At 46.8% G+C, this 14,569-nt stretch overlaps 1 protein-coding gene across 18 annotated transcripts in view; it reads left to right on the forward strand.

Annotated features, from left to right (window-relative positions):
• Ptk2 (protein tyrosine kinase 2) overlaps nucleotides 1–14,569 on the forward strand; it is a 252,489-nt gene that overhangs the window by 104,381 nt on the left and 133,539 nt on the right. For 17 of the 18 annotated variants that reach the window (XM_047525728.1, XM_047525608.1, XM_047525598.1 and 14 more), the window contains 2 exons: nucleotides 1,983–2,149; nucleotides 9,725–9,812. In XM_047525728.1, the coding sequence (XP_047381684.1) occupies nucleotides 1,983–2,149; nucleotides 9,725–9,812 (255 nt within the window). The remainder of the gene's footprint in view (nucleotides 1–1,982; nucleotides 2,150–9,724; nucleotides 9,813–14,569) is intronic. The other variant, XM_047525738.1, reaches the window with a different exon arrangement.

Below are 14,569 nucleotides of genomic sequence, written 5' to 3' on the forward strand. Positions count from 1 at the left end.
CAGGCCAACCCCACCCAGAGTGTAGGATCTGAAGTCAGTAACCGGGCTGATTTCAGCTCCCAGTGATCCCCGACCTGTACAGCCTTGACTGTCATCTACACTAGCCCTGTCAGAATTCCAGGCTTTGCCTCAAAAAGCCAGAAAGGACACTTTATGCCTCCCTCAGATCCAGGTGGAGGGCTCCTGACTGCAGACCCCATGCCCTAGGATGAGAGACTGCTGGAGCCTGGTCCTTTGTGATGCTCTGGCAGCTTGCCTGCCCCACCTCTGTTGCTGAGTGTGGTTGGCCATCTGAACAGGAGCTCAGCTGGCTGCCTTGGCACTCAAGGAGCTCCACCACCTCAGACTTCAGGCAGCGTGTAGCACACATGCCCCCAGTGCTTACACTGTGCCTCTTGTAGCTTGTGAGTTTGGTTTGTGTCATGTTTGTTTGCTTTAATGGAGAGGCTGGGAACATCCTGTATTGTATTATCAACAGCCTGAGGCCATAATGAAGAAATAGTAACTGTGGGAATTTATAAAACATGTCTTACATTATAAGTCATAGTAACTTCAATTAATTGCTAATGTTTAATAACTAGTGATGATTTTCTTTCATGGACATGTTTGTTATAAAATTAGCATTGCTTAAAAGAGCTTTTATCATGCCATGTATGGTGGCATGAGCCTGTATCCCAGGCTCAGGAGAGTGAGACAGGAGGATCTCAAGTTCAAGGCCAGCTTCAGCAACTTAGCAAGGCCCTATCTCAAAATTAAAAAAAAAAAAAAAAAAAAAAAAAGTCTGGGGGTGTAGTTCAGTGCTTAAGTGCTTAAGTGATCCTGGGTTCAATCCCTGGTACCAAAAAAAGCTTTTCTCAATCACTGGAGAGCCTGAGAAGGGTGATCCTGGATCCTGCTTTCCCTTCCCCTCCCAGAAAGGGTGGCAGGGGGTTCCAGCTTCTTCCCACATGAGTCCTCACACCTGCTGCCTGTTTGTAGATACCCTTTCAGTGATGTCCACATACCCTCCTCCTCCAGTCTCAGGGGCAGGAGTGTTGGAAGCGTTGGATTTGGGCATGATAGACTGCTGCATGCTCTGTACAGAGTGGATAGTAGACTGATGAGGCCCCAGAGAACTGTTCATGTCTCTTGAATATCACCAGAAACATGGGCTTATTTGTATGTTCCTGAATGTATATTTTTAGAAAACATGATATTGATGTTGTAGCCTGGTCTTGAGACTGTCCTTGGTTCAGGGTGTGTGACTTCCCCTTGGAAGTGGAAACTGAACCTCGACAGCTGGGGATCCTGTGACAGTGGCACTGCAGAAGTGTTTAAGTTACTATGCCATGTTCATCAGGAAAGAATTGGAAGAGCATCTTACTGTTTGTTTTTCTAAAACTTCCTTGTTTATAAAAATTCTTTTTGGAAACAGATTCCTTTGTAAAATTAAGTAAATTATTTAACTTGCTAATCTTTTACCAAAGATTTCTAGCAATTAATAAAAACAATCTTTTCATTTCTTTTCTCTTTTTTTGATTCTGGGGATCTAAACCAGGAGTGTTCCACTGCTGAGCCACATCCCCTGCCCTTTTTTTTTCATCTGAGACAGGGTCCTTGTTAAGTTACCCAGACTGTCTTTGAACTTGCGGTCCTCCTGCCACAGCCTCCTGAGCTGCTGGGGTACAGTTGTGGCCACCACCCAGTGCAGTCTTTTTGCTGCTGCTTCTCTCTCTCTATCTCTCTTTCTCTCTCTCTCTCTCTTTGCTACCAGGGATTGAATTCAGGGGCACTTGACCACTGAGCCACATCCCCAGCCCTTTTTGTACTTAATTTAGACACAGGGTCTCACTGAGTTGCTTAGTGCCTCACTATGTGCTGAGGCTGGCTTTGAAAGCATGCTCCTTCTACCTCAGTCTCCTGAGCCACTGGGACTACAGGCGTGTGCCACCATGCCTGCTCTTCTTGTTTCTTAACAGCTATTTCTGTGGGGTGTGTTCCAGGGCATCATCCAGAAGATAGTGGACAGCCACAGAGTGAAGCACGTGGCTTGCTACGGGTTCCGCCTCAGCCACCTGCGGTCGGAGGAGGTTCACTGGCTCCACGTGGACATGGGCGTCTCCAGCGTGAGGGAGAAATATGAACTTGCCCACCCGCCAGAGGAGTGGAAGTAAGACGCACACCCCGTTTGGGTTTATTTCATGTGTCCGAAACATGCACACAGCATGGGCATGTGCTTAATTTTCTCATTGCTCATCACTGTAGCGCCCGTGTGAAGAAAACAGGTTTGTTAATTGCTAGCCAGAGCCGCTTTAGAGGCTAGGTCCACCTGGCACACAGGCGGGCTTTTGCCAGGGTTCTTTCTTCTCAGGGCTGCTTGTATCTACCTCTGCTCTAAATAGAACTCAAGCCCCAGCTCTTTACGTTCTGATCCATGGCCTCTGTTTGCATCGCAGGGCTTGATGTGCCCATTAGCAAACTCCTCGTCATCTTATTCTTGGCTGCAGCTCCCCTGAGAAGCATGGGTATGTTTTTAACGTCCACAGGAACATGATTAGGATGTGGTCTCTTGGTGACTTTTCCTGAAATATTAAATTAAAATGAAATTATTTTAAGGTGAATTCAAAGAAGTTCCTATAATTATTCTTTTTCTGTTTCTCCCCTAATGAATTTTTTACTCCCAAGAAAAGATGTTAACTGAAAACTGTGCATCTAAAGTAATAAGTCTGAGCCAGGCATGGTGGTACACACCTGTGATCACTCCTGTGACTCAGGAGGCCAGGGCAGGAGAATGACAAGTCCAGGGCGGCATCAGCAACTTAGCAAAGCTCTAAGCAATGTAGTGTGAGACCTTGTCTCAAAATAAAAAATTAAAGGTGCTGGGGATATGACTTAGTGGGTGAACACCTGTGGATTCGGTCCCCCGTATCAAAATTAATTTATTAATGAATTGAAAAGAAAGTGATTTAGAGAGAAGCATAATTGGTAAAAGGGGCCTCTTCCAAGGGCTAGTGTTTGTAGGTACTGATGTGGAAGTCAAGTGTACGGCGTACACAGTGGTCAGTCATGTTCAGTCCAAGGGTCTAAATCAGTATTTTGAGAGAGAAGGAAAGCACATTTGGTGAAAACAGGTGGTATCTGAAGTGCAGTGCAGTTTTGTCCCAGGTACAGAGTGTATCAGAATCACAGCCTGGTTTTCAAATGTGTCATGTAATGGGAACAAGCTAACAATTCTCCTGGAGCATATGGTGTTGCCAGCTTGCATCAGTGGCTAGGGAAGGTTTGACTTACAGCCGCATAATCCGTTAAGTGATTAAGTATGAACCAGCTGAGGCTAGCTGCCAGTCAGGTCAGATGCCTGGGCACTTTGATTAACATGCTTCCGTTACCCTCATTGATAACAGACATGTCAGTGGCAGTTCTGGATTTTTTTTTTTTTTTTTTTAGTTCTAGGTGGATATGATACCTTTATTTTATTTATTTATTTCTATATGGTGCTAAGGATCAAACCCAGTGCCTCATACTTGCTAGGCAAGCACTCCACCACTGAGCCACAACCCCAGCCCTGTCAGTGACATGGCAAGTTTTAATGATATTCCTAATGTGTGATAATATATTCAGTGAACCTAAATCTGCAAGCTTTTTTTGTTACTCTTTAAACCAATTTATTTTACCTTATTTCAAGTAAAGTTGAATAAGAATTGCTGTTGATAAAACAGTAGGTTGGATGTAGCTGAAAATATGTCACCAAGAGAGTGGAGCTGAGAAATTGCTGATAACATTGTGTGGGAACACATGAAAAATGTGAAAGCAGATTTGTGTAACATCAAGAAAAATAAGTCAACCTGCCTCAAGTAGACACTCTAGAAAGTGAAAGAATGGGGAAGAGGAGAACACCCGTGAGATGATGGCTGCAAACATTCTAGAATCAGTGAGACAGGAGCCCTCAAGTGAAGGGTTGACATGAAACCCCTAGCAAAGGCAGGGTCTGGACCCCATGGGTAGGCAGGTCCTGGTGGCAGTACCAGCCAGCCAGCCCAGACGGGTTCAGAGCAGCCAGGGGTACTTCAAGGGGGCTCATGAGAGCAAAGAAGCTGGTGACCACAGGGCTCACCAGCAGAGGGAACCTGACATTTGCACAGGAGAAAGAAAAATGGTCTTCAAAGGAGGATTTTAGATGCAAGAAGGAAAAATATTGGTTAGCTCTCAGCACACATTGGCTCTTGGAACAAAAGTAACAGAAAGGCCTGGTGTACAATTTGAAGAGCTCTCACAGTAAACAAAATATAGCACAGATAGTAACCAGTGAAAGAAGGTATCTGCTGCACTGTTAATGTATATAGAAAATGCTTCTAGAAATACTTTTAAAGGCATCATTTCATCAAAAACATGGTGTGTGCTCTTCACCTGGCTTCCCAGATGTCTGTTCTGATCTCCTCCTGTTTCAGTGCCCATCCTGGTACCCTGGTGAGCCTGTGTACCCCCTGCTCTCCCAAAGGCCTCCCTCTACCTGGCTTTGGCATTAGTTTCACACATTCAACTGGATGGACATGGGAAAGTCAATAAGCAAGTCACTGCCGTCCCCCAGGGGAGTCCTGAAAGGTGGGGCAGGAAGCAGGAACGCTCAGTGGGACACCCTGGTTCTGAGGGAGTGTGCTGGGGATCCTCACCTAGCCATGCAGTTAATCATGGGGGTCATTGCTTCCTAGCAGCTGCCAGGAGCTTCTCATCACACCAGGGTTCTGATTCCCTGCAACCCTGTCTCCTGCTGTTGCTGTCCTTCCCCAATTTAGTGAGGTCTGTTCCTTTGAAGTTCCAATCCCTACTTGACTCTTTAATACATATTTTATATTAAAATATGGACATTAATTTATGTATAAGAAATTCACATGTTCATAATGCAATTATAAAAGCAACCAGCAGTGAGCAGTGTGTTGGCCCAGGACCTTGTATTCAGCGGTCAACCAAGCAGTATTGACTTACAGAACTGTTTTCATGAATACCCAGACTGGGATTGTGGGAGCTGATTCTGTGCCAGCTTTGTGGAGTGGAGAATAGCTTCGCCCTCCTTCACCATGGCCACCTTCATCTCTCCTCTGCCACCTCGTCTTGTCCTGCTTTTCATGTCCTGTCTCCAGCCCCGCCTGTCCTGCTGGCCTTGTTGGGTGGTTCTGCAGAGTGCTCCTGTACCTTTCCAGCCTGGCTGGGGCCTCCTACTCCAGGGCCAGGGTGCGATGGGCCTCCCTTGGGAACTTGGACCTATTCACTCTCTGCTCCTGGTTCTACTGTGCCTCGTGTAAAACAGCAAACACGTGAATGGAAATTGAATGAGTTACTGTGTTGATAGCATAACTGTGAAGTAAACCAAGAGCAAAACCAGTGTGACGGTCCAGACCCTTGGATTCAACCAGTAGCCAAATATTAGTTGAAGTTAGTGTAGATTAAAAAAAGAAAAGGTTATTGGTTATTGTTTTCTTGCATTATAGGAAAACTAGCATTTTTATGACAATTTTTTTTTTAACTTTGTTGATGATTCTTTGTGCCTTCCTGTCTCATTGGTGTTTTTATCAGTTTTAGAAGGACTGCATGTTCTGTTATTGTACAGTGGTGGTGCTGTCCAATAACATTCAAGCTTAATGTTGTGCCTTGTGACGATGACATTGTTTGTATTTTATCTGCTTGAAAAATGACATTCGTGTATTCAGTCACATTTTTTATGAGCTAATATTTTCTGAGAGGTCCTGCCTTGGTTGGGAGTTTAAGGCTGTCCTGCCAAGAGTGTGAAGGTTCCTGACCATGGTCGATCTTCCTCTGTCCTTTGCTTGTGTCTCTTGTCAGTGCCACCTTTGGGTTGGTGAGACGTCGCCCATTTAGTTAGAGATGTGCCCATTCTCTGTTTCTGTCTCCAGACATAACCACCCCCTTTTTAATCTGCTTTGGTACAGGGGATCAAACCCAGGACCTTGCATGTCCTGGACAGACTTCTGCCTCTGAACTGTGGGCCTGTCCTGGGCATTCGACTTCAAACATAATCAGTTTCTGCTTTTCAACTGGAAATGTTCTGCGTATGTATTGTCCCTGCCTGAGATCATGAGCTTCCTTCTCTGAGTTGTGCCTGGGGCTCTTAGGAGAACTGTGCCAGTGATTCCCAGCCTCCCTGAGCAAACATGCTGTTGGTGGCCAATGAGGCTTGGGAAGCTTGAAGCCAGAAGCCAGCTCCGGGGGTCACGGGTGGTGTCGCCAGCTGCAGGACCATGGTGAGCTCAGCTCTTTCTGACTGTTGAGGATCTGGAAGCACATTCTTCAGAGTCAATTCCTGCTTGGTTGAGCTGGAGGAAGCACTGCCCTACTAAGTGGGCCTAGTGTGCCTGTTCACTGAGCTACATTGTTAGTTGACTGGGTAAAGGTGCTTTAGAATGAGTTTCGCTGGGTCTGTGACTGTTTAACCAGTCCAGTTGCTGACCCCTCTCAGGGCCTGGGTCTTCTTCTACCCCACCAGTCCTCAGTCTGCCTGTGCTGTTCCTGGCTTTGACACTTGAGAAAACCGACTGGTTATTTGTTGTGTTCCTCAGTTTGGGTTTGTCTGTTTTTTGTTTTGTTTTGTTTTGTTTTGTTTTTCATGATTATGTGAAGGTTATGCATTTTTGGCAAAATACTTCTTGTCTGTAATGACAGTGACTCAGGTTGTGGGAGGCCTACCTTGGACCGTCGGGGTAAAGTGGTGGCAGCAGGCTGTTCCTGTGTGGTCCCTTTTGCCCACAGCTATTCTCATGGACCGTGTGGGGAGATGTGCTGACCTGCAGACGCCCAGCTCTGCTGCCCTCTCCCACTGATCATAGCCCTCCTTGGTGGCACAGTCTTGCACAGATGGCTGCTCCGACTTCCCCTTGGTGGAGTGTTTCATCTCTTCCCTTCACAGTTGCTCTTGACTAAAGGCTGTCATGGAATGCCCTGTCCACATGCTGATGTTGAGGGCTATCTGTGCATTTCTGGTTGTGCTTCATTTCACAGGCAGTCCAGCTGCTGGTCCCCGTCAGTGTCCAGTTTAGCTTCTCTGGCTTGTCCTGTGCTCCCACCAGTCCTTGGCTGGTTTGTGGGCATTGTCATACTGTTAGTTGGTGGTCAACCTGAGGAAGCCAGATGACAGTGGCACTGATGGGAGTATGTGGCTTGGATTACGAATGACAGGATGGTTTGTAGGGGCATGTTGTGTTCACTGCACCATATGTCAGGATGCACCAGACAACTGGAACAGCCACAGAGTGTGGAGGATGAGGAGCCTGAGGCTCTTATGGCTCTCATGGAGCAGCGGAAGGTGGCGTCGGGTGTCCCAGTGGAGCGATGAAGGAGAGGTAATGGGATGGAGTAAATTAGGCCGCCCTGAACTGAGTTTCAGTGGAGCTCTTATGAAGTCTGCTTGACTCAGCGCGATGGAGCAGGGACCTGGGGCCTTGGCCTACGCCTGGTCTTGGGTTGCTGTGGACGTGGTGCTTGCTCTCCTGGAGAGGCTTCCCTCGTCTGCTAGCAGATGGGGCGCCTTGGGAACATGACCCCTTCAGCTCTTTCCCCTCTGTGGGGCAGAGTAAGTATCACCCTGGCCATTGTTCCTCGGAGCCTTGCAGTTGCCTCCTGGTGCCGTACTTCCCCCAGAGCCCTGCTGCCCTTTCTGCATGGTGCAGCTTCGCCCAGAGACTGTCTGTCCTGTGGTGTCACCACTCTGCCGTGGCACTCTTTCCACGGAGATGCAGGGTCCTGTCTGCAGGGCCCGTGTGCCCAACTGCCTCACTGCTGCTTGTGCCCTCCCTCCATCCGCTAGCTGCGCTGGCTTACAAGGCATGGGTCTTCCCACCCCGTGGCCTTGGGTTTAGACCCTTCTCTCTACAGGTGTGTGACTTACTTCCTTACTTCCTTCACTTGGAACTGGTGTCGAAATTCTCTTCTCTGATTGCTTTTTGTCGAGGGAACTTTATCCTTTGTCGTTCCCCTTGGCTGTTTATTTGTCCCTATGATATTTGGTACCATTTCACCTAGATCTTACAAGCTTTATGAGAGCCAGGACCTGCCTCGTTCTGCTGGGCCTCACATGTGCTTGGTGCGCGTGAGGACTAATGGGCAGAGCCTCAAGACCTCTGCTGTGCCCGGGACATCCTGCACGTCTCATGTTTGCAGGCCTTATTTCTCTGACTTCCTACGAGGAAGCTGAGACTGAGAGGTGAAGGCTGACATAGTGAGATGGGACTGGAGTTCAGTGCTGGCAGGCTTGCTCAAGAGGCCATCTTCCTTCAGCTTCTCATGAAATGAAATCATCTGTGAAAAATTCTCATTGAAACTTGTGTCATGTACCAAGCATTCCATAGGTATTGATCTCCATCGGCATCAGGGTGCTGGCGGGGAGCCTGTCTTGGACTGTTTGCTTATCTTTAAAATGGGCATAATGTTCGTGCTGGAAGCCTCCTTTGGCCTCTCTGAGTCTTAAACATACAAGCTCAGAGCTGACCACTTACTCGTACTCGGTATCATCTCCTGGCCTGCAGAATGAATCTGCTCCCTGATCATGGCACTGATGAAGAGAAGAGGTGTGTGGCAGGCAGCTGTGTGCTGGTCAGCCTGCGTCTGGCACAGATGAGACCCGTGTCCTCTAAGGGCTGCCCTAAGTTGTTGAACTCTTTCTTGGAGTAAAAGTGAAACAGGACCTAATTGTTTGGTGACTCTGTGTTTTAATGAGACATAACTGGTGTGTGTGAATTGACTTTTCATCTCAAACAGACACTATTAGGAGGGCAGGAGAGGGCATTCGCTGTCCACCAAGGCCTCACGTAGACACGCAGAGCCTGCACCTGGGGGTGGTGGGAAGTGGGGAAGAGCACACGAGGAGGGCCAACACCCTAGGTGTGAGAGGAGGCAGCCAGGGTGTCCGGTCAGTATGTGGGGTAGTCACCACAGATGTAGCCACCAAACTGCCATGTTCAGTTACATTGCGCCTTTGCGAATGAGTAGGAAGGTGGAGACCAGATAGGGCGGGTGTGGAGAGGGCCAAGCGCGGCGGGCACAGCACTCTGCAGGTCCGCCTGCCAGCTTCCTGCTCGCCTCCTACGGCCCAGTGCCCGTCCTCTGGGATTCCCACTGCAGGAATGTGCACGCCTTCACCAGACACGGGAGAGCCCCTCCGGCCACAGACTCGGAGGAGAAGCTCGCCAAGTAGGTTCTGGGAGGGCCAGTGTGTTCTGACCACTCTTAGAACGTGTTTTCTTGAGCAAGTGAGTTTTTATGCTTAACAGAAGAAAAAAGACTTAAGATTTTTTTCCTTATAGCCAAAAAAGTTGGAGCGGGTCCTGGGACCGTCGGCCCTGCTGTGGTGCTAATTGCATGGCCTACAGTGCACTGTGCTTGTGACCAGGTCAGACCCTGGTGAGCCCATTGTGCAGCTGGCACCAGACGCAGACAGAAAGCTGGTCCCTGCGGTAGATGGCTCTTGCTGGAGGGTGAGGACGGTGCTCCCTGGGCCTTGGTGGAGATTTGGTGTGTTCTCTGTCCTTGCAGGACACTGAGCTATAGTATAGTCAGAGAGCCACATTTGATTTTTGCTGAAGAGTTCCATTTAAAGATTGATTATAGTTTATCTTATTTTTAAAATCATACTTCAAAGTAGTTGGCCATGCCATATGTACAGTAATATTGGAATCATAGAAATGAATTGAGAAAATTAATTATTTCTAATTATTATGTTTTACAAATTGTTTTTTAGATATGAATTGAGGATTCGTTATTTGCCAAAAGGATTTCTGAACCAGTTCACTGAAGACAAGCCAACTCTGAATTTCTTCTACCAACAGGTATAATGGAGTACTCCAATATATACTTTTTTGTTTCTTTGAGTTGTTTATTGCATATATATTTTTTTAGGGTTAGATTAAACCCAACATTTCAGAGAATATAAACTTACCACTGTATGGCAGTAAAACTCTTTTAACCATGAAATATTGAGTTTTTGATTCTCTGTGAACATCTGTATCCTGGGACAAATGGTACTTGTTTTATTCATAGATAGTAACTCTATAACCATATCACTCTCTTTCATTCTAGGAAAATTTCTAATGTATCAGCAAATCTGTCTCATGCAAAAGTCCTCATCAGAGTGAACTTCATCCATTCAATCTGGATAATAGTTTGCACAATAAAGTAAAACCTGACTCTTTCATGCTAAGGGGTTGTTGTTCACATGTGTGGCATGACATGACACCACATGTGTGTTGCTTGTGAGTGTTGTGGAAGGGTACCCCGAAGGCTGCTGGCGGGTACCATTTTGCCCCTGAGAGCACTTGGTCACGTCTTTGTCTTGAACATCTTCAGCAAACATCTGCCCCAGGCTAGCAAGGCAGAAATGGTAGTTTACCCCTGTGCTTCCTCTGTCTTGCGGACATTTCTTGGAGACAGTTGCCTTGTGTTGGCTCCTGTGCTGTTAGTAAGCACGAGCAGTCAGGAGGACCCTGCTAGAAGAGTCTACTAGCCCAGCAAAGGTTTGAAGTCATGCTCTGAGGAGTGTCTACCTGTATCTAGGTGCTCTCTTGTAGGAATAAGGATTGGGGAGAGAAGATGTGGTGCACTTGAGTAGGGGCTAACGTGGTTTGACAAGAAACCAATGAGAGAGGAGTTTACATTTTCTCCTCTAGATTATTAGGAGTCCTTTAAAGACTTTAATAAGTGAATGCCTTGGTCAGAATTTTAAAATTCTTAAATGAGACCAGCTTGACTGGATGGCAGCATCAGGGATGGATTGAATTTATAAAAGACTTTGGAGGCTGTTCAGCCATTCCAGTAAGAGATCAGGATGTATGGAGTAGAAGGGTCTGGTAATAAACAACTTGGTAGTGGGTGGATTTGATGGGGTCCAGAGACTGAACTAACATGGAACATGAAAATGGGGAAGAAAATCTTACTGGTACGTCTAGTACCCAGTGCAGGAAAGAGCGGTGGTGGATTAGCTGCAGAAGAGGGGTAAGAAGGCAAATTGGTTTTGTCCTCAGTGTGAGATAACAATAACTGTTCTTGCTTATAAGGTTCACACTGAGAGAGCAGGAGGTAAGAAAGTTTCCAGCTCTTATGGGTGTGGCGGGAGCTGCTTCCTTGTCTGTGAGGTGGAAATCATCTAGGAATATAAGGTGTTAGGTGAGTAATTGAAAGTTCACAGCACCCAAGACCTGAATGTGAGAGGGTTAGGTCTGGCAAGTTGGAGGAGGGAGAAGGCAGTCTGGGCTTCCGTCTGAGGCTGTCAGGGTCTATGCAGTTTGCAGAAGTGGTTTCCTGTTCACAGACTGGCGCTGGTGTGTGACTGCAGCTGTTAGCTGACGAAGTGCATCTTTTGGTAAGGCATATAACAAGAGTGTAACTAACTGGCACGTTCATGCAGTTGTACATCTGTCTTCTGACCAGAAGTGTTCTGGCCAGAGTGACACTGATTTTGAATTATTTTATAAATAATGAGATATCTTGGGTAATGAACCCAAGTGTGTATGTGAAATCTTTTGTTTCACATATACCTCATGCCTAGAGTCTGAGGGTAATTTTATATAGTGTTTAAAATAATTTCACACATGACGCAAGGTCCTGTGGGGTAGAATTTTCTACTGTGGCACTACGTCGGTGCTCAGAAAACTTGGAATTTTCAAGTAATTTGTGTTTCAGGTTTCAAATTAGAGATGCTCAGCCAGTTACTTTGTGTTTTTCTCCCTGTGGAGGGTCTGTCTCAGTATTGGCTTGTTTGCTTTCTCCACAGCTTGCAGCCACTCCTTCAGTAATCGTGAGGCTCGCTTGCAGGTCTGCAGCCTCTGCTCCTTCATGCTGTTACTCAGCTGTCCTGGTCTTTCCTTTCTGGAAGACCTTGCTCCTGGATCTGTGACTGGAGGCTTGCACTGCACACACCAGTGGATCCAGATTTTCTTTTACTATAAGGACTTACCTTGTAGTCAGTAGAGTCAGGTGGGTCTCTGAGAACCCAGAGGAAGTGAAGTGTCACATCGCTGTTCTTCAGGGAATCATGTGCTGTGATCCGCAGCTCTACGACCTGGGCCCTTCTCTGAGTTATCCCTGCTTGCTGCCTCATCTGCTGTCATGGAGATACATGCTACCTGCCACAGGATCATCGTTTCTGAAACAAGAAAATGGTCTGCCATTCAGTTGCCCAGTGATTACCTGAGTATGTTCTGTGGACGGAGCCAGGCTGCAAGACTCAGTGCTCAAGGCCCTCCTGGGCAGTGTCCCCTCCAGGGCCCTGCTGGCCCTGCTGCTGCCATTATTCCTACAGTGCTGCTTCTTGGCCTCGTCCCGTTTGTTAGTTTAAAATATTTGTTAAGTCCTATGGCACATTTTTAGAAAGTCCAGAACATATTCTGAAACACCACTTAAATTATTTGCTTTGCATCTGCTTTGGTGAATTTTTCAAGTAGGTTCATTTTAGAAGAAACAACACAGTTGTGGTCACGCCTGTGCATGTCGATAGCCAGGGCTGCTGCTGGTGCCCAGGCTCTCGTGCAGCAGGCAGGAGGTGAAGGAGGAGGGAGCCAAATCCTAGGGCTTGTCAGAACAAATGGACCAGCAGGTGTCAAGGGCCTGAAGAGCGTCAGGTCCTCAACTTTGTCTGGCAGCCCTGCTGACATCGCCACGTTTTTGAGTGAACAGTGGCTGCACCTCGGCAGCGTCGTGTGATCTAATCACTTTACTGCTGGGGGTTTATTCTGAAGGACAGCAAGGTTTACACATGTGTATGCACACAGATCCTTAAGGGCATTTCACGGGGACAAGAGGCATGGGAGCACCACACACCCGCCTGCAGGCTCTCTGGTGCCACTGCAGAGGCTGTGGTTTAGCGAGGCCACTGTGTGGGGAAGTTTAGCCTTTGGTTTTTACCCTGATCTGGCAAGAAGGTTTTGTAAGTACTATAATTTTTCATTGCTGGTTTGGCAAGTAATTACATATCTGATTTCTCATGGGAAGGTCTCCATGCAGACTCTCCAGGTATGTGCTATCCCTTTCTAGAACCATTACAGGTGATCCGTGTTTCTCTTCCTGATGGTACTCAACTTGGATTCAAATTTAACTGGGGAGATAGCTCAGTTGGTAGAGTGCTTGCAAGGCAAGCACTAGGCCCTGGGTTTGATCCCCAGCACCACAAATAAATAAATAAATAGATAGATAAATAAATAAATAAATAATTGGCCCCTAAGCTGTTTATAGTCTTGGAGAGTATAGCTGAACTATTGTGTACGAACTTGTGTATGGAAATCGCCTCTGAATCGTGAGATGAATTCATCACTTTATAAGGGTCTCCACCTTCTAATTGCTTTCAGTGAGCAGTTTGGTCCACCTCATTGGTAAAAATGAGCATGATCATCCAGGGCTTTAAAGATGTCTCCCTTTCAGTTCATTTCAAAAATGATCTTGCATTTCAGTTAGACACTGTGGCTAATTTGTGCTGGTTCACTTCATGCTTAGATCTGTTTCCTCTTTAGTCCTGTGTTTGGTTTTTTCAAGGTTCCAGTTTTGCTCCTGTAGGAAGTGTTTTTCCTCTCTTTTCAGCACATGTTATTAACAAATATCCATTAACTAAAGGAGATTGATTGTGTTGTCAGCCCCTCTGTCTCCAGCATTCTTTTTCCTGCCTGGAAGAGGCTGCTGCTGGGCATACACCAGGGTGGGTGCTTGTCTTCTCTCTGCATTTGGGTGGTATTTTCTGTTCCCTTTTTTTTTTTTTTTTCTTTTCTTTTCTTTTTTGGCACTGGGGATTGGACTCAGGGGCACTGTACCATGGAGCTACACCCCAGTCCTTTTTATTTTTTGTTTTGAGGCAGGGTCTTGCCAAGTTGCTGAGGCTCACCTCCAACATGCGATCCTCTGAGTTGCTGGGCTGGCTGTTGTGGGCCAGGCGTCCTGCTCCTGCCTTTTACTGTTGCTGTCCAGGAGTTGACCTTCACCCTGTGTTCCTGTAGGTGCTCTGTCTTCTCCTGGATGCCTTTGGGGTCTTTTTTGTCTTGATGTGCAGTTGCATCACACACCAGCTCCCTGCTATGCTGCTGACCTCATGGGCTCATGTCTGCCTGCAGCCCAGGGGTGTAGTAGTTTGTGTAGACGTTGCCTTCAGCTCTCCATCACTCCTCTGTGATTCCATATCAGATCTAGGTTAGACCTTCTCAGTCTGTACGTCTTTTTCATGTTTTCAACTCCTAGTCTGTCTCAGATGGGTAATTCTAATAAATCCATCAGGTCACCAGCACTTCCCAGTTGTCAATAATTTTATGTGTAGTGTATTAGAGATTTTATTTATTTATTTTAACCTTTTATTCCTGTTTTAAAGAAACCTGCCTGACCTGTTTCATGGCCCTCATTTGCCAGCTTGTCTGCCTTGTGTTTTTTACTACCGTCCACTTGGTCACTGCTATCTCTACTCCAGTCTGAATTCCAGCCTCTGACTGTGCCACCTGTTGGTGGTGGCTTGGGCTGGCTGGTACTCACAGGGTCTTGCTTCCTCCTGAGTTCTGTTTGTTTCCACATGTGGGAATCTTGGGGTCCTGGACTGGGGATTCGGGAGAAAAGGAAA

Source organism: Sciurus carolinensis, chromosome 1 (genome assembly GCF_902686445.1).
Source record: "Sciurus carolinensis chromosome 1, mSciCar1.2, whole genome shotgun sequence".
In the NCBI taxonomy this organism is placed as follows: domain Eukaryota; kingdom Metazoa; phylum Chordata; class Mammalia; order Rodentia; family Sciuridae; genus Sciurus; species Sciurus carolinensis.